General features: G+C 43.2%; 2 protein-coding genes across 11 annotated transcripts in view; one reads left to right on the top strand and one right to left on the bottom strand.

The window, feature by feature from the left end:
• Positions 1–775: 775 nt before the first annotated feature.
• On the top strand, positions 776–16,295 carry tex11 (testis expressed 11). The gene is made up of 29 exons (XM_055926941.1): positions 776–996; positions 1,336–1,439; positions 1,573–1,657; positions 1,760–1,839; positions 1,938–2,018; positions 2,139–2,258; positions 2,449–2,529; positions 2,638–2,723; positions 2,877–2,934; positions 3,079–3,174; positions 3,274–3,355; positions 3,492–3,570; positions 3,769–3,920; positions 4,733–4,818; positions 7,092–7,229; positions 7,350–7,452; positions 7,548–7,672; positions 8,040–8,125; positions 10,021–10,074; positions 10,382–10,422; positions 10,890–10,976; positions 11,136–11,206; positions 13,614–13,727; positions 13,990–14,062; positions 14,180–14,329; positions 14,459–14,567; positions 14,780–14,900; positions 15,498–15,665; positions 15,857–16,295. Exons 1-29 carry the CDS (start codon positions 969–971, stop codon positions 15,926–15,928), a joined length of 2,730 nt encoding a protein of 909 aa, XP_055782916.1. The 5' UTR covers positions 776–968; the 3' UTR covers positions 15,929–16,295.
• A 3-nt stretch (positions 16,296–16,298) lies between these two features.
• dlg3 (discs, large homolog 3 (Drosophila)) overlaps positions 16,299–27,811 on the bottom strand; it is a 136,654-nt gene continuing 125,141 nt past the window's right edge. For 8 of the 10 annotated variants that reach the window (XM_055926933.1, XM_055926930.1, XM_055926934.1 and 5 more), the window contains 11 exons: positions 25,142–25,256; positions 23,595–23,771; positions 23,422–23,497; positions 22,608–22,707; positions 20,965–21,006; positions 20,579–20,629; positions 20,353–20,454; positions 20,056–20,228; positions 19,811–19,920; positions 19,604–19,695; positions 16,299–19,467 (listed from right to left, as the gene is read on the bottom strand). In XM_055926933.1, coding sequence (XP_055782908.1) covers positions 19,361–19,467; positions 19,604–19,695; positions 19,811–19,920; positions 20,056–20,228; positions 20,353–20,454; positions 20,579–20,629; positions 20,965–21,006; positions 22,608–22,707; positions 23,422–23,497; positions 23,595–23,771; positions 25,142–25,256 — 1,145 coding nt within the window. In that variant the 3' untranslated portion in view covers positions 16,299–19,360. Of the gene's footprint in view, positions 19,468–19,603; positions 19,696–19,810; positions 19,921–20,055; positions 20,229–20,352; positions 20,455–20,578; positions 20,630–20,964; positions 21,007–21,806; positions 21,853–22,607; positions 22,708–23,421; positions 23,498–23,594; positions 23,772–25,141; positions 25,257–27,811 lie in introns of all 10 variants that reach the window. The other 2 variants (XM_055926935.1, XM_055926937.1) reach the window with 1 other exon arrangement.

The following is a 27,811-nucleotide window of genomic DNA, read 5'->3' as shown; positions in this document are numbered from 1 at the left end:
GTTTCTGTGTGTTTGCTATAATCTTTGCTACCTGGTTAAATAAAGGTGAAATAAAATAAAATAAAAAAAGTTCACTAGCGACAATTTATCTTTTGCAAAGAGACCATTATATATATTTAAGACAATGGTAGAAGAGAGTGTAGTTCTGTTCTGTTCAGTTTGGACTTCAGTTTATTGCTAACCTTATCACAGGGACGTCGAAGCACTACAGCTGCATGCTGATCTTGGAATAAACTGAAGATAGCAAAGATTCCATCTTTGACGACGCCACATAAATGGAATAGGTACTAGCTAGCTTGATAGTTAATGTTTGCTTTAGTTTGCGCGCTAGCTCTGCAAATTCCCCTAGTGTGTGAACCCTGCCAACATAAAAATAAATAAATAACATTGCTATGGACCTGCTATGGATTGACTGAATTAACCTCACGTCAGTTACGTACATGTCCCTTTCGGACAGTAGATACGAACTCTCTATTACTTTGCCAGCTAAAGAACTGGCAGTGGATCAAACCATTGTGAGGCAAAGGGCGGGGGGGGTCGCAATCTTTTGAAATTTAAATGCGCTATTAAGTGTCTATAATCAGCACAAGTGCTTTCATTGCGTATTATTAATATTATTGAAATTACATAGTTATGTTTACAGTGATATATTGGGGGGGACAAATCATATTTTTCCCAAGATGGGGGGGTCGTGTCCCCCCCGTCCCCCCTGGGATTTCCGCCTATGCTAACCGTAACCATTTGAATTTCAACTTCAATGGGGTGGTGTCAGCTGTGGACATCCTAAGGGCTCGCGGATAACAAGAGCCGTTCCCTTCGACGTCACTTCACGAGAGTGGCTCGCTCGACGCCAAGATCACAGCTGTCAATCACTTATCAGCATCAGCATCCGTATGGAGCGCTAGCTGGCGAGCTTAGTTACATTGTTTGTGTGTATTTAAAGTGTTACACTTTCCTTCACTTGAAACATGGATACGTTTGTTTCAAATGTGAAATGTGAGTTTATAGCAACTTTTTCTGACATAAAATGTTAACTGCTAACGTATATCTTAACGTTAGCTAGACTAACCTTCCAGTGTACTTTAGTTTACGCTTCAGAAAATGTAGCAAAGTTTAAATATATTGCTAAATTACCGGTATATTGGTTACATACCTCATTTTAAATTCGCAAAAGTTTCCTTGAAATGTATTGGCATTATATGAGACGTCGATGGTGTGTGGCGTCCACTGGTGCCACGAAAGCAATGACAACCTGTCACGTCACTCAACAGGCACCTGTATGTATTTTTTTTCATGGTGGTTTTTGAGATTAAATATAGTTATGTTTTATTAAAGGTCTCACAGAGCGCCTGCTGCAGAAACAACTGGCTAATACAGATGAGGTTATTGAGAAGCTCTTTTGTGAAGACTTCCCAAGAGTAACACCACTGGATCCTCAGGTTGGCAGCCAAACGTAGAGCAGTATTTTTCTTCTCGAATGAAACCATTGAAAGGTGCATGTGTTTTAGTCAATACATAATTTTGTCTATATAAAAATAGCTAATTGCCATTTCAAATTAACATATTCTCTAGCTTGAAGAAAGTGCCATTCAGCTGTGGAATTGGGCAGTCACCAAACGTGTGGGAACAGCCATAAATGAGCACCAGAAAGCAAAAGGTAGCCTAATACTTTTTGCTGTGAAATACCTGATTTATGCCATTGTCATCATTACTGACTTTCTCCTGTGATGCATTCCTCCCGGCCTGGCTGTGGTGTCAGTGCGTCATGTTGCATGCAGGCTGCTGTACTCCTGTGAGCCTGAGAATCCAGCAGAGGGCGCTGTGCGCAAACAGATCCTGGTCAGTGAAATGGCTCATGAAATAAACCATTGCACTGTAAGGCCTACCTCTGTGTTACTGTAATTAATTGATTAAGAAAATTAACATTTTATTTACAGATGGCCAGCAAGACAGGAAGAACCTGGCTAGACTGTAAAAAGCCCCAGCTAGCTGATAACTTCCTGAGCCTTGCTGTCAAAGTAAGCTTCAATATGTTAAACTATGCCCTATGACTCTGTACAGTATATAAGACAGTTGATAAACTTTTAGAACTTCTGTCATAACACTGAATTCAAATGTTCATAATATTATTTGTCCAGAGCTTGGAGACACTGTACAGCCGACTAACATCCCGAGGCCATGGAGGGGCAGACATCAACACATCGAAAGGAGATGTGGAGAAGGACCTGCTTCGAGTTCTGTCTTACCAAGCTGAGTCGGTGAGCTAGAGATGGATTCACCATCTAACACATACAACAATGTTAGGCTAATTTGTACTTGTGAAATTTGGCAACTGAAAGTGACATTTTCACACATCTGCAGAATGAAGAAGAAAATAGATTTTTGTTCACATATAGCTTTACCTCACTGATGTACTGGTAGCTTATGATAGTTTTTATTCCGATGCAGGCACTTGCTCAAGAGAATCACCAAGAGGCTGTGGCCTGCATGCAGCGCTGTAAAGACATGCTACTGCGGCTCCCCAAAGAGGTAGGATACAAAAAGGAAACTAAACTCTCATATTACTTTGATAAAGCACTAGTGTTTTTAACTCTCCCGATCTTGGGCAGGTATATTCAGCTACTTTCCCCCCCAAAGACAGGCTATCTCTCTCTCATGTGCTATAACTTCGGAGTGGATTCCTACAATATGAAAAAGTATGAGGAGAGTTCATTCTGGTTGAGGTAAATAGCATTGATTTAGCTTGACAAAAGATACTATATTACTGACATAAAGGAAGCATTACAGAAGCTTAACATCTGAAATATGTTACTTATTTTAATTACGGTGTATGATAAAGTGCAGTATATGAATATCTACACTGTTGTCTTTTCCAGCCAGAGTTATGACATAGGGAAGATGAATATAAAATACTCCCCTGGCGCTGAAGTGCAAGTAAGGGAGTAGTGCAGTTTATACATACCATAGTCTCTTCAGTTTTTTCACTAGTACTTCCTGGTTATTAGAAACGCCAAAGGCTCCAATGTTTTGATTTCTTTTTAATTACAGTAGAGTAAATTGCTGAACGTTTTTATTTAGGCCAAGGTCCTGAGGCTCCTTGCCACTGTCTATCTAAAGTGGGACTGTCAGCAGTTTCAGGAGAAGGCACTCAATGCTGTGAATTTAGCCAATAAGGTAACCCCCCCCCCCCCCCCCTTCCTATCACTCTTGTTGATACTTTCTAATATTAAGCAAGATTATTTGGTTTTCAATTAAAACTCAGCAATTTGACAGGAAAGTGTGCATCCCTCTGGGCTCTACCTGAAGATCAGAATTCTACTGAAATGTGGGGCTCAGGATGACCACATAAGAGCTGGTGAGTAGGACATTACCCTGTTTCTCTCTCTTTCTGCTTTTTTGAATGGCTTGAGTGGGAGTTTTAAGGACTCCCAAGTCCTCCGTTTACAGTACTGTATAATGCATTACCATTTCATCTTGCTGTCTCCATTCAGGAGTGACAGAGCTGCTGGAGTCTGAGGTTCCTCTGGAAGTGTGTCTAAGCACAGTGAAACTACTCATGGCTGAAGACAGGTAGACACACTGATCATCTTAACAAATTGCAAATCAGATATCCACTTGTGCCATTGTATTCATTCCAGACGTTTTTAGGTAAAGTAATAATGTAAATATTTTAAAAAGTAAATATTTTCATGTTTCCATTGAAATACAACATTGTATTGATATATTGCATTGATATGTGCCATGTGTTCTGTTGATATGTGTTCCCAGAGAGACATTGGCCTTTGACTACCTGAAGAGGGTGTGCCAGCACTTTGAGTCGTCCCCTGAACTGGGCAGTGCCCTGGTCCTGCACATTGAGTTGCTGCTGCAGAGAGGCAAGGAGCTTCTCGGGAAACAGAAAATAGAGGACATCATCACAGGTACTACAGTGGTGGTGGTGGTGGTGGACATCATCACAGTTACTACAGTGGTGGTGGCATCATCACAGTTACTACAGTGGTGGTGGACATCACAGGTACTATGGTGGTGGTGGTGGTGGACATCATCACAGGTACTATGGTGGTGGTGGTGGACATCATCACAGGTACTACGGTGGTGGTGGTGGTGGTGGACATCATCACAGGTACTACAGTGGTGGTGGTGGACATCATCACAGGTACTATGGTGTTGGTGGTGGTGGTGGACATCATCACAGGTACTACAGGTACTATGGTGGTGGTGGTGGACATCACAGGTACTATGGTGGTGGTGGTGGACATCACAGGTACTACGGTGGTGGTGGTGGACATCATCACAGGTACTACGGTGGTGGTGGTGGTGGTGGACATCATCACAGGTACTACAGTGGTGGTGGTGGACATCATCACAGGTACTATGGTGTTGGTGGTGGTGGTGGACATCATCACAGGTACTACAGGTACTATGGTGGTGGTGGTGGACATCACAGGTACTACGGTGGTGGTGGTGGACATCATCACAGGTACTACGGTGGTGGTGGTGGTGGACATCATCACAGGTACTACACTGGTGGTGGTGGACATCATCACAGGTACTATGGTGGTGGTGGACATCATCACAGGTACTACGGTGGTGGTGGTGGACATCATCACAGGTACTACGGTGGTGGTGGTGGACATCATCACAGGTACTACAGTGGTGGTGATGATGGTGGTGGTGTTGATGCAGTAAAATGAAAATTCAGTTGTAAGATTGCTGATATTTCCTCTTTCAGGCCACTACACTGGTAAACAGCTGTCTCCTCAGACTCTCACCTGTTTACATCTCCTGCTGTGGGACAAAGCCTCCAAGAACTTTGAGGTACAGTAGAACTTTTATTTTTAAAATTTTATTTAACCTATATTTAACCAGGTAGGCCAGTTGAGAACAAGTTCACATTTACAACTGTGACCTGGCCAAGATAAAGCAAAGCAGTGCGACACAAACAACAACACAGAGTTAGACATGGAATAAACAAAAGTACAGTCAATAACACAATAGGGGAAAAAAATCAATATACAGTGTGTGCAAATGAGGTAAGATAAGGGAGGTAAGGCAATAAATAGGCCATAGTGGCGAAGTAATTACAATTCAGCAATTAAACACTGGAGTGATAGATGTGCAGAAGATTAATGTGCAAGTAAAGATACTGGGGTGCAAAAGGAGCAATAAATAAATAAATAACAATATGTGGATGAGGTAGTGGGATGGGCTATTTACAGATGGGCTATGCACAGATGCAGTGATCTGTGAGCTGCTCTGACAGCTGATGCTTAAAGTTACTGAGGGAGATATGAGTCTCCAGCTTCAGTGATTTTGGCAATTCCAGTCATTGGCAGCAGCGAACTGGAAGGAAAGGCGGCCAAAGGAGGAATAGGCTTTCGGGGTGACCAGTGAAATATACTGTACCTGCTGGAGCACGTGCTACGGGTGGGTGCTGCTATGGTGACCAGTGAGCTGAAATTAGGCGGCGCTTTACCTAGCAAAGACTTATAGATGACCTGGAGCCAGTGGGTTTGGCGACGAATATGAAGCGAAGGCCAGCCAACGAGAGCATACAGGTCGCAGTGGTGGGTAGTATATGGGGCTTTGGTGACAAAACGGATGGCACTCTGATAGACTGCATCCAATTTGCTGAGTAGAGTGTTGGAGGCTATTTTATAAATGACATCGCCGAAGTCAAGGATTGGTAGGATAGTCAGTTTTACGAGGGTATGTTTGGCAGCATGAGTGAAGGATGCTTTGTTACGAAATAGGAAGCCTAATCAAGATTTGATTTTGGATGGGAGATGCTTAATGTAAGTCTGGAAGGAGAGTTTACAGTCTAACCAGACACCTAGGTATTTGTAATTGTCCACAAATTCTAAGTCAGAACCGTCCAGAGTAGTGATGCTGGACTGGCGGGCAGGTGCGGGCAGCGATCGGTTGAAGAGCATGCATTTAGTTTTACTTGCATTTAAGAGCAGTTGGAGGCCAAGGAAGGAGAGTTGTTTGGCATTGAAGCTCGTCTGGAGGTTAGTTAACACAGTGTCCAAAGAAGGGCCAGAAGTATACAGAATGGTGTCGTCTGCGTAGAGGTGGATCAGAGAATCACCAGCAGTAAGAGCGACTGTCACGATCGTCTTGAGGATAATGAGTGGACCAAGGCGCAGCGTATGAAAAATACATTCTCTTTATTAGAGACGAGTGAAACACGAAACAAACACTTATCACAAAACTAAACAAAACTAAACAAAACAACAAACGACCGTGAAGCTATAAACGTAAGTGCAAATACAAAAGCTACAAACGTTCTACATAGACAATTACCCACAAAACCCAAATGCCTATGGCTGCCTTAAATATGTCTCTCAATCAGAGACAATGAACCACGGCTGCCTCTAATTGAGAACCAATCTAGGCAGACATAGACATACAAACACCTAGACAAGACACTGACCCATTAAACGTACAAAACCCCTAGACAATCCAAAAAACACATACATTCCCCATGTCACACCCTGACCTAACTAAAATAATAAAGAAAACAAAGATAACTAAGGCCAGGGCGTGACAGCGACATCATTGATGTATACAGAGAAAAGAGTCGGCCCGGGAATTGAACCCTGTGGTAACCCCATAGAGACTTCCAGAGGTCCGGACAACAGGCCCTCCGATTTGACATACTGAACTCTGTCTGAGAAGAAGTTGGTGAACCAGGCGAGGCAGTCGTTTGAGAAACCAAGGCTGTTGAGTCTGCCGATAAGAATGTGGTGATTGAGAGAGTCGAAAGCCTTGGCCAGGTTGATGAATACGGCTGCACAGTATTGTCTTTTATCGATGGCGGTTATGATATCGTTTAGGACCTTGAGCGTGGCTGAGGTGCACCCATGACCAGTTCGGAAACCAGATTGCATAGCGGAGAAGGTACGGTGGGATTCGAAATGGTCGGTGATCTGTTTGTTAACTTGGCTTTTGAAGACCTTAGAAAGGCAGGGTAGAATAGATATAGGTCTGTAACAGTTTGGGTCTAGAGTGTCTGCTGAAAATAAGTACATTGCTCTGTCATAGTGAAGTCTGTATGTGTTGGGATGTGAGTCATTTTCCTGTTCCAGACTAAGAACTTCTCAGAGGCTCTGCAGTGGTATAACTACTCCTTGAGTTTCTACAAGGCTGGCCAGATGGAGCCCAACCTGGCCAAGCTTCAGAGGAACAGAGCCTCCTGCTTACTGCAACTGCAGCAGCTGGACAAGGTGACTCAATAGTGTGACAACATACTTCACACAGCATGTTGTAATTATTACTGTATAGTAATCTTTGTGTGTACTTTGTGTATTCCTGTGTGTGTGTGTGTGTGTGTATGTGTGTGTCAGGCCAAAGAAGCAATAAAGGAGGCAGAGAGATGTGATCCAAACAGCATCTTCACTCAGTTCAGTGTTTACAAGATTGCTGTCCTGGAGAACAATGTGGAGAAAGGTAACAGCATATTACATGAGTGTGGTGAGTTTTTGGATGGACTACATGTATTCAGGCCTTCTGTGCCTCTCAGTCTGAAGCCCTGTTTCTGTCAGCTGCTGAGGCAGTGAAGGCCATCGGGGCTCTGGCCCAAGGTCCTGTGACCAGTGAGGACAGACTGCTAGTTGCTGAGAATGCTGCCTCCAACCTCCTTAGTCTTGCTGCTCAGATCGCTCTGGAGGTGGGTCCCCATTACTGACCTACCTCTAGGATGGATGGTCATACTGTTGCTGATTATGGGAATGATAATGAGGATGATGACAATTCGAGAGCTTGGGACTAAAAGGTTCCGCATTTTTGACAACATGTAGTTATTGACATAGCCTTGTACTTTTCAGTGTTCTCTAGCTATATAGTAAATACACCCATTCATGTTTTAAAGAATAAAATATCAAAGTTGCTGACATCTTTCAAACCATTGAGGGTTTGGAACTTTAAAGCCAATTACCTCAGAATCATCTTTTTGCAGATAGTCCCAAGCTCTTGAATTGTTGAAGGAGAAAAGACCCATCATCCTCATTGTCATCCTTTGTTTCCTTTCCTTCCAGAATGAGCAACAAGACACAGCCATGAAGGCTCTGGAAAGTTTGTGTGAACACTCAAAAGATGAAGCTCAGGTTCTCACTGCTCTCAGGTCAGTTACTAACGTACACAAACAACATCAGTGAACTCTTGTCCAGCGAGATCAGGAACACTATGTGAATGGTCCATCTGTAAGACATACAGTGGCTTGCGAAAGTATTCACCCCCTTGGCATTTTTCCTAATTTGTTGCCTTACAACCTGGAATTAAAATGTATTTTTTAGGAGGTTTGCATCATTTGATTTACACAACATGCCTACCACTTTGAAGATGCAAAAAAAAGTTTTTGTGAAACATACAAGAAATAAGGCAAAAAAACAGAACTTGAACGTACTTACTATTCACCCCCCCAAAGTCAATACTTTATAGAGCCACCTTTTGCAGCAATTACAGCTGCAAGTCTCTTGGGGTTTGTCTCTATAAGCTTGGCACATCTAGCCACTGGAATATTTGCCCATTCATCAAGGAAGACTGCTGCATCTCCTTCAAATTGGATGGGTTCCGCTGGTATACAGCAATCTTTAATTGGATTGAGGTCTGGGCTTTGACTAGGCAAGACATTTAAATGTTTCCCCTTAAACCGCTCAAGTGTTGCTTTAGCAGTATGCTTAGGGTCATTGACCTGCTGGAAGGTGAACCTCCGTCCCAGTCTCAAATCTTTGGAAGACTGAAACAAGTTTCCCTCAAGCCTTTCCCTGTATTTAGCGCCATCCATCATTCCTTCAATTCTGACCAGTTTCCCAGTCCCTGCTGATGAAAAACATCCCCACAGCATGATGCTGCCACCACTGGGGATGGTGTTCTCAGGGTGACGAGAGGTGATTGGGTTTGCGCCAGACATAGCGTTTTCCTTGATGGCCAAAAACTAAATTTTAGTCTCATCTGACCAGAGTACCTTCTTCCATATGTTTGGGGAGTCTCCCACATTCCTTTTGGCATACACCAAATGTATTTGCTTATTTTTTTCTTTAAGCAAAGACTTTTTTCTAGCCACTCTTCCGTAAAGACCAGCTCTGTGGAATGTGTGGCAAAAGTGGTCCTATCGACAGATACTTTAATCTCCGCTGTGGTGCTTTGCAGCTCCTTCAGGGTTATCTTTGGTCTCTTTGTTGCCTCTCTGATTAATGCCCTCCTTGCTGGGCCGTGAGTTTTGGTGGGAGGCCTTGTCTTGGCAGGTATGTTGTGGTGCCATATTCTTTCCATTTTTTAATAATGTATTTAATTGTGCTCCGTGGGATGTTCAAAGTTTCTGATATTTTTTTTATAACCCAACCCTGATTTGTACTTCTCCACAACTTTGTCCCTGATCTGTTTGGAGAGCTCCTTTCAGAACAGGTGTGTATATATACTGAGATCATGTGACAACTCATGAGACACTTGGATTGCACACAGGTGGACTTTATTTAACTAATTATGTGACTCCTGAAGGTAATTGGTTGCACCAGATCTTATTTAGGGGCTTCTTAGCAAAGGGGGGAATACATATCCACGCACCACTTTTCTGTATTTTTTTTATATATATTTTTTTTTAAGCAAGTTATGTTTTTCATTTCACTTCACCAATTTGGACTGTTTTGTGTATGTCCATTACATTAAATCCAAATAAAAATCAATTTAAATTACAGGTTGTAATGCAACAAAATAGTAAAAACGCCAAGGAGAATGAATACTTTTGCAAGATGACCTTATCATAAACATGACATAACATACAATGACAGTTGATTATGACAATTTGTGTCGCATCACCAGCTTCCACCATAAATATGTTAGAATGCATGACGCAGTGAAACATGGTGCTGTTTAAGCTTTCAGTGAGGTTTAACTGTGTCTCCGTGATCTACTGACCTATATCTTTTAATTACTCCTGTGAAATGTGTGCCTCTCAGTACAGTGTTAGTAGGTGGAAGGAACTAGGTCCCGAGTCTTCATGGTCTTTGTCTATTACAGGTGTTTGGTTCGACTAGTGCTCTCAACAATAGAAAAGGCCAGTGGGGAGATACGGTGAGTTTGATGAGATATCGTGAAACATGATCATCATACAATAGTGTTTAAATGCTCCATTTCATTAGAGTAATTTAGCCAACGCTCTTATCCAGAGCGACTTACAGGAGCAATTAGGGTTAAGTGCCTTGCTCAAGGGCACATCAATATACTTTTGTCACCTATCCGGCTTGGGGATTCGAACCAGCGACCTTTTAGTTACTGTCCCAACGCTCTTAACCATTAGAATACCTGCTGCCCATTTCTACAGCGTTTCAGTTGTGGTTGATTTACTGTTTCTGCTTGTTAACATTTCCTCTATATATAGACATGCAAATCTGGATGTTCTGCTGTCATATCTAAAAATGGGTGAGTACAATGTACAACAATCACACTTACAGCAACATCTTTCTCCCCGCAATATATGAGTACTCTGAGGTAATGCATTAGCAGTGTTTTCCCTATGCGCACCGGCCCTGCTAAATCATCCCCCGTCTCACCCCAAAAATTCTTATGTAGAATTGGCTGGTGATGTCATTGAGATCGAGATAAAATTAAACTGTCCTCGATTTACAGATGAGTTCCAAAGGAAGAGAACGTAATTAAATTTTCATACATTTTGGGAGTAGAATGTCCTTTAAAAAAGTCACCAGAAGTGACCTTCTTGCAGTCGTTCAACATGCCCCCGGGCCCCCCCCAGGAAGAGGCCCCCACTACCTCTGCAACCTCTGCTTAAAAAAATACTTAGCTTTAGTGTCGATTCTATTTTTCTCTGCTGTGCGCTGCTGCTTGGTTTTCACCCAGCCAGTGTTTGTTGTTTACTGTCACCACCACAGCACTGCAGAAAGTGTCACAGCTCAGCCCAGGGCCTAGCATGGCTGTAGAGCAGCGCACAGAGGACGCCAACTGGTTCAGGAAGATTGGTACTTACATACTATCTGGAGATATACTGTTATTTATCTCGCTCTTGTACAATTATCTGGATCATCTTGCTATTTTACGAATTACAGTAGCACTGTAAGCAGCATAGTGCACTGTGCATATTGTCTAATTTTATTTCTGTGTGCCCACATGTGTCTTAGCTTGGAACTCTGCGCTGCAGTGTGAGAGCAGCCCTGACAGGATGAGGGATTTCTTTCTGTTCTCTTACCAGGCAAGTCCTCTTATTAGCATCACCGGGAGAATTGATCTGCATCTGTGCAGGTGTAGATCAATACAACCCACAGGGAATTAGTGTTGACAAAGATAAAGAAACGTGGAGCCCTGCAGCTTCCACATAAAACAACTTGGTCAGTCGTTATACCCTTACACCCCTAAAACACACAGACACAGACCGTCATGCAGGCACCCTCCGTTTAATGCGTTCTCTCTGTGTTAGAGGTCGACCGATTATGATTTTTCAACGCCGATACCGATACCGATTTTTGGAGGGCCAAAAAAAGCCGATACCGATTAATCAGACGATTTTTAAAATGTATTCGTAATAATGACAATTAAAACAATACTGAATGAACACTTATTTTAACTTTATATAATACATCAATAAAATCAATTTAGCCTCAAATAAATAATGAAACATGTTCAATTTGGTTTAAATAATGCAAAAACAAAGTGTTGGAGAAGAAAGTAAAAGTGCAATATGTGCCATGTAAGAAAGCTAACGTTTAAGTTCCTTGCTCAGAACATGAGAACATATGAAAGCTGGTGGTTCCTTTTAACATGAGTCTTCAATATTCCCAGGTAAGAAGTTTTAGGTTGTAGTTATTATAGGAATTATAGGACTATTTCTCTCTACCATTTGTATTTCATATACCTTTGACTATTGGATGTTCTTATAGGCACTTTAGTATTGCCAGTGTAACAGTATAGCTTCCGTCCCTCTCCTCGCCCCTACCTGGGCTCGAACCAGGAACACATCGACAACAGCCACCCTCGAAGCATCATTACCCATCGCTCCACAAAAGCCGAGGCCCTTGCAGAGCAAGGGGAACAACTACTCCAAGTCTCAGAGCGAGTGACGTCACCGATTGAAACGCTATTAGTGCGCACCCCGCTAACTAGCTAGCCATTTCACATTGGTTACACCTGCCTAATCTCGGGAGTTGATAGGATTGAAGTCATAAACAGCTCAATGCTTGAAGCATTGCGAAGAGCTGCTGGTAAAATGCACGAAAATGCTGTTTGAATGAATGCGTACGAGCCTGCTGCTGCCTACCATCACTCAGTCAGACTGCTCTATCAAATATCAAATCATAGACTTAATTATAACATAATAACACACAGAAATACGAGCCTTTGGCCATTAATATGGTCGAATCCGGAAACTATCATTTCGAAAACGTTTATTCTTTCAGTGAAATACGGAACCATTCCGTATTTTATCTAACGGGTGGCATCCATAAGTCTAAATATTTCTGTTACATTGCACAACCTTCAATGTTATGTCATAATTACGTAAAATTCTGGCAAATTAGTTCGCAACGAGCCAGGTGGCCCAAACTGTTGCATATACCCTGACTCTGCGTGCAAGAAAAGTGACACAATTTCACCTGGTTAATATTGCCTGCTAACCTGGATTTATTTTAGCTAAATATTCAGGTTTAAAAAATATATACTTCTGTGTATTGATTTTAAGAAAGGCATTGATGTTTATGGTTAGGTACAGTCGTGCAAAGATTGTGCTTTTTTCACAAATGCGCTTTTGTTAAATAATCCCCCGTTTGGCGAAGTTGGCTGTCTTTGTTAGGAAGAAATGGTCTTCACACAGTTCGCAACGAGCCAGGCGGCCCAAACTGCTGCATATACCCTGACTCTGTTGCAAGAGAAGTGACACAATTTCCCTAGTTAAAATAAATTAATGTTAGCAGGCAATATTAACTAAATATGCAGGTTTAAAAATATATACTTGTGTATTGATTTTAAGAAAGGCATTGATGTTTATGGTTAGGTACACGTTGGAGCAACGACAGTCCTTTTTCGCGAATGCGCACCGCTTCGATTATATGCAACGCAGGACACGCTAGATAAACTAGTAATATCATCAACCATGTGTAGTTAACTAGTGATTATGATTGATTGATTGTTTTTTATAAGATAAGTTTAGTGCTAGCTAGCAACTTACCTTGGCTTCTTACTGCATTCGCGTAACAGGCAGGCTCCTCGTGGAGTGCAATGTAAGGCAGGTGGTTAGAGCGTTGCACTAGTTAACCGTAAGGTTGCAAGATTGAATCCCTGAGCTGACAAGGTAAAAATCTGTCGTTCTGCCCCTGAACAAGGCAGTTAACCCACCGTTCCTAGGCCGTCACTGAAAATAAGAATGTGTTCTTAACTGACTTGCCTAGTTAAATAAAGGTGTAAAAATAAAAAATAAAAACGGCCAAATTGGTGTCCAAAAATACCGATTTCCGATTGTTATGAAAACTTGAAATCGGCCCTAATTAATTGGCCATTCCGATGAATCGATCGACCTCTACTCTGTGTTGTTGTCCTTCATTTTTATGGTTCTCTTAATATATATATATGTGTGTGTGTGTGTGTGTGTGTGTGTGTGGTAACCCTAGCTGTCCCAGTTCTGCCCCTCGGACCGGGCCGTGTTGATGGGCCAGAAGACGTGCCTGCTGATGGCTGCTGCTGCCTCTCTGGAGCTCTGCAGGAAGTCTCCACACTCTGACCAGGTGTGTACCACCCTTTCTCTCTCTCTCTCTTTCTCTCTCTCTCTCTCTTTCCCCTGTCTCTCTCTCTTTTTCTCTGCTTGTCTTCTATATTTTGCTCTTTCTCCATCCGCATGGATGGAAATTTACCAAGACCAGCGGAGAGGAGAGGTGACTAACCGTGTTATCAGTGCTGGCGTAGGTAGTTATTTTTAATCTTGCCGTTATGGGTAGCGGCCACTAGGTGGCGATGATGAATACTGAATGTCACTGTCTTCATGTTTAGACGGAGCAGCTGACACAAGCCCTGGAGCACATTCAGATCTGCTGGGAGGTCTGGAAGACTCTTAAAGCATCAGGTGGACCTAATTATCCCTCCTCTTCCATTCCAATCTGTGCTCTGCTCAATTCTGCCATGATGTTGGATTACTTTTTGTGAGGAGAATAATCTGACATCATCTGACACTCACGCCCAGGGGACAACTCCAAGGACCCAACCAACATTTTGCTGCTGCTGTATGAGTTTGAGGCTCGTGCCAAGCTCAATGACCCCAAGGTGGAGACAGTGCTGGAGTCAGTGCTGGAGCTGGATAATGTTGAAATCAAGGTGTTGGAGACCATGGCAGGTGAAGAGTAAACACCGTAGTGTAGTTGACCCTCTCCTTACAGGACTTGTCCTCCTCATCCAGTGTTTTTTGCTCGGTCACACAGTTTTGTATTGAGTATTGTGATGAGTGTGTTTCTTCTGTCCTTAGCCTTGGCCATGGAGCCTCCTGCCCACTTCCCTCTGCTGTGTAAGAAGGCCTTGAGGATCGCTCTGTCTCTGCACAGGAAACAACCACAAGCAGACCTGGCCCGCTGCAGGTGTGTGCCCATCTCATTGCTCATCCCATCACAAAATAACACAAAACAACAAAAAAAGCCTCACAATTTGATCATTGGTCCACTGAACGGGTCTTTCAGAGACTTGTATATGATCCAGTCAGATATTTGCTGTGACAGAAGTCCAATGTGTCCGTGCGTAGGTTGCTGTGTGTGATGTCTAACTCCCTCTCTATCTCAATGCTCCCTCTCAGCCAGTGTGTCCACAGCCTGATCCAGCTGTCGCTACCCAGCGGCGTGTCGGATGTGGAGGCCCGTGTGCTGGAGGAGGTATGGGGCTACTATGAAGAGGCCCTGTCCATCATCACAGCCGCAGTGAGTCGGCAGCAATCTCGGCAGCAATCTTAACCCCCCTCGTCCCTCCGCCGCTGCACTGAAAGCATCTCCTGTTAGTTTTTATCAATGGGCTTTCAGCAGCACTTCAATTAGCAGATGCTTCCATTCACCATCCCTTTCCTGCCAATGTGAATGGTAATGTGCTGTACAAGCCATCGCTCTGCTGTTAAAGTGGTGAAAAGACGCATCAGAGTATTGAAGTATTACCAAGCTTTATGTGCACAGGCACATTGTCATATGCAGAGTTGCAAATTGAAGCACTGCCGTGCAGATTTTCCATTACACAACCTTGTAATCGATACATTAAAACAATGGATGGACAAGTGCCTTAAATGAATATACATCAAAGTCTCATACATTTTAATCTTCCTCACAAGTAAGTGAGCGTGGTCCTGTATAAAATCCCGTATTTTCTGACACTCCCAGTGTCATTCCCAGACTGACTATAGACACTGAAAGCCACATTCATAGGCATACCTGGACTCTGAGGTCAGGTGAGTTATCACGGGTGCTCCTAGCCAGGTGGACGGCAGCAGCTTGAATGTGTTCGTTGTCTCCTCTGTGCCTCCCCTCCAGCCTGAGGACTTCCCTGAGATGGAGATCCTGTGGCTGCTGACCCGAGCCTGGAATACAGGCATCCTGCTGTACAGCCTGGCCCAGTACCCCGAGGCTGAGAGGTGGTGTGGCCTGGGCATGAGCTTCCTCCGCCACCTGGGCTCCCTGCAGGAGAGCTACCAGACACAGGTACTACTGACTGACTGTGGGGAGGGAGGGAGCCGCAATGGAGCGTGACAGGGCTGAGTCATCCAGTCAAATGATAGCCTTGTCTTAAATTAGAAAAGTTTGACTATACCTGTTACTGGAAAGAAATATAGATCTAGCCATGTGTTTCTTAATTAGATTGCTAATATCCCGTATTGTTTGTCTGTACACAGATGTCAGGTCTGTACAGTGAGGTCCTAGACAGACTAGACAAAGCCAAGAAGAACCTTATCATGGAGGAGTGATCTTGCTGGTTGAGCTCAGCGGAGCACTTTTAATGTCAGGTGCCTGATATCATCCATGTGGTAGCTGGGATGGTGGTTTACTGTATGAAGTCTCACTGTATGACTGGTCTTCCTGTATGACTGGTCTTCAGTTTAGTCAGCTCCTCCAGGATGTCAGTTGCATCCTGCCCTCCCCTAAAATTTCCCTATGGAGAGTTTAGATAACCATTTCTAGCTTTTGTTGTTCATGTTTTGGTACTTCTCTACATTAATATAAATAATTTTATCCCTCCCTGATATTACATTCATATGAATTTTACATGGTCTTATTTAAACAACTACCAATACCAGTGGACTTGATTTGGTGAGAATAAAACACATCGAAATCATATAACTGAGTCACATATTTTATTTTCAAACAAACTCTTGTCCAGTCCAAACCTAAAACCCCAAACAAAAAAAGTTGCAGGACTGTGCTCCCTCATGACTAGGACAGGGAAGACCATTTGGCCCAGCTTCCTGATAGGCTCAAACACCTGCAGTGTGACAGGAAGGAAACTACTGTACAATCAAAGAATTCGCAAGCACTTACTGCACAGGTGTGCTGTCAAACAACTCATCACCCAAAAGGACAAACCAGAACCCAACAACCCCCCCCAGAAAAGCTTACATCATCGTGTCTTTCACTGGAACAAAGACCCTCATCAATTATACACACACGGGCATTTACGTTCAATCTTGTTATACCGCAAGTTCAATGGAAAGGATGAAAAAATCTAGTTATTTGGGCTTTATTGACATGATGGCTGACCGAGGGGTATAAATACCAGACACATGTTTAACAGTCAGCTGTGTTTCAACTAAAAACAGAGGACCAGGTCTAAATCAGATATTCATCAATGCTCCTCCTGGTTTCTAGAATATATTGTAGGTTGCTGCCTGCATCTTGTCTTCATTCTTTGTATCTATACACCATTTTCCACAAGAAATAACATGTAGACAGGCCCTACTTGAGGGAATTAAATTCCCAATTGACTAAAAAGTGTTCCAATACGCAGCTGAAGATTTGTCTACAGAGAAATACCAACATTACGTCACATTTATGGAAAAATTAGAAATTATATCTCGGAATATCTCAGTTTACTTACCTGTCATTTGTGATCTATAAAAATGTTTTGTCCCAGTTTATTTCACACATGCATGAAGCACAGGTGAGGGGGATCTGCTGGGGGCATATTTACATTTGACAGCTACCACACCCTTTGAAACAGTCTGTAAGCAGTTTATAAATGGCTCTGTTCCCTTCGGTTATTCCCTGAACTCTGGTTTTGACACAGGTAATGACAGCTGGTTTAGCAGTGGTGCCTGGCAGGTAGGCACACCTGTTCAGAAAATGCCTGCATGTACAGGTGTTCGGGGGGGGGGGACCCAGAGGGCAAGGTGACCACTTCCTGTGGGGGGGGGGACCCAGAGGGCAAGGGCATACAGAAGATGGTCTGGCTCTCAGGCATCTGAGGAAAACCCTTCCCCTCTTCCAAAAATGGTGGAAAATTAAATGTTCACAGGGTAGGGGGCCACAGTATTCTTCAACAAGTCAGACACGTCCCCTCACATGAACAAATAAACACAGTGCCAAGATCTGCAAAGGAAGATTTAGCAGGTAATTTCAATCCTGTTGAATCCATAAAGCCAACTCAGGCAAGGGTTTACCACAGAAGTGGTCTTCACGAAGATTCACCACATAAGATAAGCTGATGTATTATGTCTATTAAAGAGTTCAATGCAAATGCCTTTCAAATCTCTCAGACCATTCAGTCAGTTACTCTTTCATTCACATTTAACATCTGTGAACTCTTACATTTGTCCTTGAAAACATGGTGTTTCAGTCGCAGGGGAAATTATATCAGTGCGTTAGATTCTTGAGCTGACTGAGCTCGCCCCAGATATATCATTGGGTTCATAACACAGTGGCTCAACACATGCCCAGAACAAATTCAAAAAAAGAATGAAAAACTTTATAGATACAGAGCATATAGGTTTTAATCAAACCCCTCAAGTGTTATTTTGGATGGGAGGACAATCCAAAAACCAGTTATATTGACTCTTTAATTGTTAGGACATCCAATACAATTTGTCTTCTACCCGTTTTAAGGCCACCTTCAGGGTGGCATATACAGGACAGTACCATGTGACCATTCAATCAAAAATAATCATCTTGGAAGGCAGAGAGTGTAATAGGGTGGTCTGCTGCTCAACATGGGTGAGGGAGCTATGGCTGCCCAAATTGGAATCCAATAAATTCTTAAATTACAACAGGAAAAGGATAAAAACACAGGGGGAAGATAGGAATCCAGAGGTGAGATATGCGTTCAGTCTATTGCACTCACAAGTTAGACCTCCTGGAAGTCAGGAGGACAACTCAGAAAATAAAATACATTTCCTGTTTGTTTTCCTTGTCAATTATTTGTAGCTTCCCACAAAGTACAGGTAGTAATATAACAATTTGTATTTGATGTAAGGCAGTTTGGTGTTTTGCAGAGAGCCCCGTTACACTTCTCTACCCCCACCCTTTACACAGAGCAGCTAAAAACCACAAGCAAAAAATCCCACGGAAAGAAAAACAAAGGAATGAAATCTAACAGCCCTCCAATTAGACAATTCTAGTGAAATGTAAAATGTGTCATTTGTAATATGTAGTAAAATCTCAGTAGGATTTGTTAATTTACCTTGTGATTTCATTATATAAATGTAGATTCATAACTCATTTCTTTCATTTGTTCTGCCTCCCAAGAGGTCTTGATCAGCTGCAGCAGCACCAACAACTGGCAGCTGATCAAATAGCAAGCTGGTTTGTGATAGATCACCAGTCTGTAGGCTTCTCCACCAATTTCTTCAGTAATTATAAACAAGAGAGAACTCCTCCAACAGTACCATCAGCTGGGCTTGATATTATTCAGTCCTTGTAGAAAAAAACCCTCCTAAGTGGGCTTTGCTTCTCTTGTGTCTTTTTTTAAAATGTGATTTGATGAACATTTACAAAGTGATCCAACTTGTGTGATTAAGTCTCCATTCCCCTGCAACTTCCCCTGAATCCAAAACTCCTCCTCACCTCGGCATTGTCTGTAAAACATTCTGATCTTCAACTGTCAGTCCCATTTCACAAAAGAAGGATTATTTCTCCTTTTCCCTTTTTTTGTTTTAAAATGACAAATTCATTCAGAATGGCATTTCCAGTCTTAAATGGATTTTCTGAGAAACTCATGCAGGGGTGTGCACAGTCACAGTAATGGTGATAAGACTTCTTTTCATTTCAGATTAACATAATGATGACACTAAAACTTGATATGAAACATATCGGCAAAAAAGGGGGAGGGAGGAGCTATTTGGGGGATGGGCGGGGTGTCAGGAGGGGTGTGGGGGGCTGCACTGACACAGAGGGGTATAGCTAGGAGCTCAGAGCTTCTCTGAGGAAGGTATCCAGATGTAGGGGCCCGACTGTTCCTCGATGATCATCTTGATTTTGTTGTAAATTTCCTCTAGAGAGTCACCCTGTACAATGGCTGGAGACGGACAGAGAAGTGGATATCATGAGTGCATCAATGCATTAAGATTCCTACTTGCCATACAATAGGCTTCAAGCATATCTAAAATATGTGTAAACTGCAATTAACCTAAAAAATAAACTAGTGGACTTACCTGTGAAAAATTCTCCAAACTCTTGTTCCAGTTTAATTGCCTTATCAAAGATTTTATTGGATTGCTCAAATGTCTGTCTCTTATTCATCTCCCTGCAACACAGACATGGTTGGTTAGTGTGCAGTACAGGAGGTGATTGTTGTATAGAGTTACAGTAAAGAGAAATGCTTTTAACAGTTCATTAGATCCAAGAACAGACACACTTACATAAGAGTTTCAATGGATTTTGGTTTGATGAAAATTGCGATCGAATAAAGTTGTGCTTGTTGCAGTCGCTTTATAGCGTTCCCAGACACATCCAGGATACAGTGTTTTCCCTTCATGAAGAGGAAGGAGAGAAAGAGCACTTAAGTATCAAAATACCACATTTTCTCAGGCTCTACATCCCTTAACAATCAATCAGAAATGAAACTTGTGTATACTGCACATTTATGATGTGTTGTGCTCCCTACCCTCTCAGCCACTGCTCTGACAGACAAGATGCTGGTCCCATAGAGGTTCTCGTTGAACTGGCCCGCTTCAATGAACTTATTATCCTGAATGTCCTTCTCCATCTGCTCCCGTGAGCCCACAAAATGGTAGTCCTGGCCGTCCATCTCGTTCTCCCGTCGCGGACGTGTCGTGTCTGCACAGATCGAGATTCAAATGACTGTTAGGGAGATGTCACTAAAACACAGGATATATTTTCCACCAGTGTTTCTATAAGTGGCTGTGATGATGTGGTGCATGTTGTCGAGTGGTCTACTCACGAGGAACGCAGGAGCCAAACTTGTGAGGGAACTCTGAGATCAGGTCATCGTTTACTCGGTCTTTCATTGGGCCCAAGATGATCACAGGCCTTGTGTAATGAACTGCAAACGAGAAGAGAGGGCGCAGGTCAAAACACATGTCTGCAAACACTGGGATAAGATAAGCATTAATGGTCTCAAACCCCATCCTAAATGGAGGAGAACATCTAGTATATTGTATACTTACTCTCCTGTCGAATCACTGGCTCGTATGAGAGAATTGTGTCTTCCTGACCCTCTGAATAGCAGAAAGGAAGACAACAGTTTGAGTAAAAATAAATCTTTATTATAATCCCATGACAATGGATTACTAGATGTGGTTGATAGTTAAGGAATGTTTAAAGTACTCTTTTCCTAGTCACATTTTCCATAACAGCAGACGAAAGAGACGGTTTTGCTACTAAGTGCCTGATACCATCGCAGTCAAATGCCAGCTCACTACAGCACCGAGGACTAAAATAAAACACAGCTCTGGATGCAGGTGTAATGACGTGCCGCATGCTTTTCATTTAGTTGGATTATGTCCGAAATAAAAGCTGCAAAAAAAAGTAGAAGGAAAATAAGGTTGCTTACTTGAGCTGCTTTCACTGTCGCTCGTGTTTGACGTCAGGCATTCTGCAAGGAGAGGAACATGTTTATTTTGGGAAAGCTCAAAGCTGGGCAGTAGCAGTAAAGCCACATCAAAATAAATTGGTTTTCATTTTGGTGAGGGAAAAATGTTCACCACCAGTTGCCGAGCATCAAGAAGGAAAAACAAGTCCCCTGTTGTCCCACTGCATATAACCCGATGAACAGGAAAACGGACAGAAAGAGGGGGGGAAAAATGAAAAGAAAAGTCTTGTTCTGAGCGACAGCGCTTTCTACACGGGGAAGTGGTTGGAGGTATGTAGCAATAGGAAATTAAGTGTTTCCTTTCACAAAGTCCCAAGTGACCCTCCGGTCCCTTGCCAGTGTTTCCTATCGAGGGCTCTGTATCTGTGACGCCAGATACAGTGTCAGGGACAAGCCAAAGAAAACAGTGGCGGTGGGCCTGTTAACAAACATACATGGGCACTGGGCAGTCAGCTCAGCTTGTTAACATGGAAAAGCAGAATAGGAAAAGCAAACCCTGTCCAGTCAGTGTAGGAAGGGAGATACTTGGTTTCTCCAAGTAATCACTCTGACAATGACCTACTAAACTTTTATAGTAAAATCCCTACAGGGAAGAAGGAAGTCAGACAAGGTGTAACACTTGCTCTCTTACCCTAGGGCAGTGTGTTTGTAAGTGTGTGTGTGTGTGTGTGTGTGTGTGTATCAGTAAACAAGAGTGTGTGTGTTTGTCGCAGCCATTGCTAGCCGGGTCTGCATTGAACAGGCGTTTAGCTCGGAGCTCAGGGGACAGCAGCTGCAGCGTGACAGTCCAACCACACACTTACTCAAACTCTTTGATCCATAAAAGTCATCGCTTAACCCTGGGAAGTCCTGAGTGTCCCGATAGGTGAGAGCAGAAACAAACAGAAGAGGCAGACAGGTAGAAGAGGTTAGTGAGAGCTGAGACAGGCCGAGAGAGAGAGCGAAAGAGAAAGGGAGGAGCAGTGTGCTGGCTGCGCGCCTGGAGGCAGTAAGGCAGGCCAAGATGGGGGGGGGGGGGGGGGGGGCAACACGAGGCACTGTGCTCCCTAAACCCCGAGCCCCACTCTACTCCCAGTGAAAGCCAAGGCCTTGAAATTACACACAGCCAATCCCATTAAGAATGAGGTTTTGACCCGTTAGTGTTTTTTAGTGCTGCCGTCCAGTTAATGAAATTCTAGTTCTCTGGGTCAGTAACTGAGGATCAGGATTGACTGGGCAGCAATGAATAGTGGGGGTCTAACAGGGCCTCTAGCAGCAGTACACAGTTACTGTGTTAGTGCAGCCAGCCACACACCTGCCCTGGCAGCCTCCAGCACACACCTGCCCTGGCAGCCAGCAGCACACACCTGGACTCTCCACCAGTGGACAGACAGACGAACAGACACCAGAGAGGCTGACACCTGAACCCCAGGCCTGGGTCTGTGTGGGTCCTCTCTGGCTGTGAGTGAATGACAGTGAGCGGGAAAAGACAGCACTGCCCACAGACAGACAGCCACGGTCTGGTCCCAGAGGTGAGTGGAGAGATTAAGCTGCGGGAAGGATGAAGCATGAAAGGAAAGCGCGAAAAGTAAAACTCCCTCATATCACACACTTTGGGTACTCACGTTCAGACTCCACCAACTCCTGCACAATATTCTCCTTGCTCTTGTAAAACTGGAACTTGCGTGAGAGGTTGAAGCTTTTTTTGCGCTTTACTTTGACTGGCTGCTTGGAGATGTGCGTGATGAGGGGAGGGGGGGCGATGGGGGGATGAAACAAAAAACAGAACAGAACGTTGTTGTTCAATGAGGACACCAAACACACATGCAAAACAAAATAAAAACAGACATATCTAAAAAGAAAGAAAAAAATCTAAATGAGAGAATGAACATAAATGAAGGCAGATAACCAGGGTAAAATGAATGGAACACTTATGCAAAGGGAAGATCATTTCCATTTTGATCCTAGAAACGGTATATACGAGCGGAAATTGCCCTTCTAATGAGCGAGCATATCATTACAGGACCATACAGGTGTCACAATATTACATGAAAATCGTGTGAAAACAAGACAACCAATTAATACATTCACCAGTGAGAGCCTACATTGGTGAACCAGGGGTTTCTTACATTGCCTGATGTATACTAAGACTTCAGATCACATTAAAAACACTAATTGCACTTAGATAGGATAGCGACAGGTCCCATTACTAAGCATCGAGTCAGTTTGGTAGCCCCTTGTCTTTAAAGAGAGGTGGGACTGTCTGTAATGTAATGTATGCGAGTCTTTAGGTTTCTCCACTAGTTCTAATGAGCAGCTAGGTCCCTGCTACACGCTCCTGTTCCCACACTGCCTGCCTCAGGGAGGGGGAAGTGGGTCAGCTCCCTGGGTGCCCACTGCCAGGCAGGAGAACCAGAGAGCACAGCCCTCCAGACTCACCCTGTTGGAATCAATCATGCCCGTCCTGGCGTGGAACTTGACTGTTTTTAACCTCGCTCGCTCCTTCTTCTCCACCCTGCGTAGAAAAGACCCGTTTCAAATCTCTTACTGAGGCACTTTGAGTCACACAACAGCAGCACATTTTGGGTGGTAAAATGGGGTGATGAGGTTACCTCTTCTTGCTTGGAATGACCCCGATCTGCTCGCTCTCTCCGTGGGGCGTGACCAGACGCGCCTGCCACCACTCGTCATCGGAGGCATTGATGACATGCAGGATGTCCCCATAGGAGAAGCTCAAGCCCTGGCTGGGTAGACAGCTGTCTCTGGCCCGGTCATAGTCAAAAAGGGCTCTACACACAGAAAGACAGAGAGGGTGAGGGGTGTTTGTGTCAATCACTCAACAGCATATACAGTATTACTGCACCACACTAGTAACAGGTTCTGAAGTTTAAAACCCACTACGTCACATGATGAAATTTGACAATGTCATTGCAAAACACATTGGCTTCTTCGTTGCCAGTTTCCATTACTTCTACTATGAGTCTGTCAGACAGGGAACCGACAGCTCTACAGGTTCCACTACTGCCACTAACCTGGCAACAATCTGACCTGGACCTGCAGGACACGACATGGTCCAGTGTGGCGTTGCTACTACCAGTGTGTTCTCCCTACTGGCTGCCCGGTCTGAAGTATTCAGACTACCCCGATACTAGCTACCTGCAGGTATCAAGTCTCACTGCCAGGTTACATGAGTGCCTCCCCTGACACAGGCATTCAGATTGGACCCTGGCTGTGTGTGTCTGAGAGGTCTCACATTCCAGAGGATAGGCTGGCTAGGGAGAAGTCTGCTCTACTGCTGTGCATTGGAATGGCTCTACTGCTGTGCATTGGAATGAAACAGAGCCTTTTCCTCCATAACTGTATGCTTAGTCACCCACACAGAGGAAAGGATAGCTCTCACTGGCTGACAGGAGAGACTTACAGAGCATTAGTCATCCTGGTTTACACTGTGTCTATAGGTGGTCCAATGAGTTAAAGTCTTGTTGGGAGATACAATGGGAAAATGACAAAACAATATCTTACTTTGTTTATTGACCGTTTCTGCTTTGGACATCGAACTGATTACGCATCGTTCATTTCAAGTATTTTGATCTAGCTTGTGTTCATAGTAATCCTTGGATTTGTAGATGCTTCCTTCTCTGTCAAGAATCGCCATCAAAAGTGAAAATGTTGCTATTATTGCAGGGGTTGTAAATATTGGGTTTACGTGACGCTGCACCAGAGCACTTAGCTTGAAATATGTTTCCAGTTCTTGGGACATGAGTGTTACATCATAGAATAATAATTTTCACCTTGACCCCCCAGAACACTTCCTGTTCCGACTCGGGCAGCTGCACTCATTACAGTCGGGAAGGCTGCCTGCCTGGCACATGTTGCTCTTCCTGACTGACCGGGGTTCCTTACAGTTTTGGCTTCATGCCCAAAATGTAATAACATTATGATACCAGGAGTACTTTTGCCAGCCATAGGCTGCAACTATGTAAAATTGGTCATGTGTGGCATCCAACTGAAAAGCTTGCTCATCAAATGAGCAGATACTTGGCGTACGATAGTCTCATCATGACCTACTTTGTGCTGATGAAAAATCATAGTATTTGTGAGTGGTGAGCTAAACGTGATGAATTTGGGAGAGGTGTGTACTGTGCATGTCTTCTGGTACCTGACGTAGAGGGAGCGTTTCTCGCTGGTGCGCAGGGAGCCCGAACCAGAGCTCATGCTACTGTTCATCATCTGTTCCCTCAGGTCGTGGATCTTCGACTCAAAGCGGCTGTACTCTGCAGGGACACACAAACGGTGTTAAAATTCACAATGTCATACACACAGTTCACCCCCCTTTAATTCTGACAGAATCTGATGAATGGTTGATTTACTTGCAGCGACCGACATGCGAATATTTACACATTGTAATGACACACGCCTAAAAATACCATTGTTATTTGCTTCACTCTCCAGTTCAGAGGTTAACACACACACGGCATGGATCAATGTGAAGTGAAGCCAGTCCTCTACTAGTGTCTCCTGGGCATTGTGTGAGATAGTGAGTGAGTGTCACACTCGGTGCTCTGGTGAGCAGAGAAAGTAGTGGAGTCCAGGTTCAGTAGCGGGTTGTTTCAGCCTGATTAATTACCTCAGTACCAGATGGAGCTTCATCATGTATCTGCCTCACACATCCACTAATATCTTATGTCAGGGCATTAATTATGCAGATTAATTAAATAGGTTCAACATGGAACTCGAGCATGATTTTTTGTTAAAGGAAGCTAGCCACTCCAACCCGTTTGAATGGACAAATATTTGTCATGGTGTTTAAAGCCACCGCTTCCTTCCTGTATGGCCCAGGGAGGCAGTTGCAGAGCTGATATATGAATCCACCTGAGCCTCCTCATAAACATGCACTCATTAGTGCTAGCAGGGCAGTGCAGTTAGTGTGTGGCCAGGCGGCTGGAACAAGCCAAGCAACCAACCCATAGTACACACTAGGCAACAAGAACAAAACCAACAGACGCAGCTAAAAAAAACAAAGAACAGTGTAAACGTCAGAAGCACACTGGTGTTAGTGGAGTGCCTCAACCAATGTTTGTATCTGTAGTCCAACACCCTGAGATATGATTAAATAAGGGCCATTCCACAGTAATGGAATTACGCTTTGACTCAGCTTTTTCACTTTGAAATGTATGCCATTGATTTAAAAAGTTTAATAAACCATACAACTTTGCATAAGGACTACCTTAAACAATTTCCACTGACTTAGTGGAAGAACTGCAGATGCAAACTTTGGTAACAGAATTACGGTAAAATCTTTATACGGCCACGTTTTCCAAAAGAAACGTAAATATCTGCTTCAAATTAAGATTCAAAGATGTCTGCAGAAAGAACGGAGTGTCAGCTATGACATGGCACCTTGAGTTTGATAAAAATAGATTTTGGTTATTGAACTACAGTAAGTGAAGTGGATTTACACCCGGAAACGGAATTACATCAGGGGTCCCTGTGCTGTACTACAAAGAAACACATCATTATGGTTAGGAATGTCATTCTCCTCATGTTTCACAAGTTCACAAATCGTCAATCGTCATTTTTGGACGCTGATTACATTGCACTCCATGAGGAGACTGCGTGGCAAGGTGACCACCTGTTACATGAGTGCAGCACGGAGCCAAGGTAAGTTGCTAGCTAGCATTAAACTTATCTTATAAAAAACAATCAATCTTAACAGAATCACTAGTTAACTACACATGGTTGACGATATTACTAGTTTAACTAGTTTGTCCTGCGTTGCAAATAATCAATGCAGTGCCTGTTAATTTATCATCGAATCACAGCCTACTTCGCCAAACGGTAGATGATTTAACAAGCGTATTCGCGAAAAAAAGCACTGTCGTTGCACCAATGTACCTTACCATAAACATCAATGCCTTAAAATCAATACACAAGTATATATATATTTTTTTAAACCTGCATAAAGAAACCTGCATAAAGAAATTCATGTTAACAATTTTCCAAATTTTCATGCTAACTAGAAACATTGTGTCACTTCTCTTGCGTTCTGTGCAAGCAGAGTCAGCGTATATGCAGCAGTTTGGGCCGCCTGGCTCGTTGCGAACTGTGTGAAGACCATTTCTTCCTAACAAAGACCATAATTAATTTGCCAGAATTTTACATAATTATGACATAACATTGAAGGTTGTGCAATGTAACAGCAATATTTAGACTTGTGGATGCCACCCGTTAGATAAAATACGGAACGGTTCCGTATTTCACTGAAAGAATAAACGTTTTCGAAATGATAGTTTCCGGATTCGACCGTCTGCATTGAAAAATCATTAAAAAAAAAAAATCGGTCGACTTCTACAGCACAGTACAGTACAAATCAGCGGAGTTCAGTACAATATAATTCAGTACAGCATGGGTCACTTTAAAGCAGGATTCTGCGTTTTCTACGCTGAAAAATATAAAATGCTGAAGAAATACCTTGCTGTCTTTTGTAAACGCAGATCTAAATTGCTTTTTATTGTAAATTCTGCTAGGTTTCAGTCAGGGTTCGCTCAAAATCATGAATGTAAGGAGTATTTTCACACTTTCAGTTGCACTTCTCCATCAGATTAAATACACTGCTCAAAAAAATAAAGGGAACACTTAAACAACACAATGTAACTCCAAGTCAATCACACTTCTGTGAAATCAAACTGTCCACTTAGGAAGCAACACTGATTGACAATAAATTTCACATGCTGTTGTGCAAATGGAATAGACAAAAGGTGGAAATTATAGGCAATTAGCAAGACACCCCCTAAAACAGGAGTGATTCTGCAGGTGGTGACCACAGACC

The sequence above is a fragment of the Salvelinus fontinalis genome, chromosome 6 (assembly GCF_029448725.1).
Source record: "Salvelinus fontinalis isolate EN_2023a chromosome 6, ASM2944872v1, whole genome shotgun sequence".
Lineage (NCBI taxonomy): Eukaryota > Metazoa > Chordata > Actinopteri > Salmoniformes > Salmonidae > Salvelinus > Salvelinus fontinalis.
This window is presented reverse-complemented; position numbering and strand designations above follow the sequence as displayed.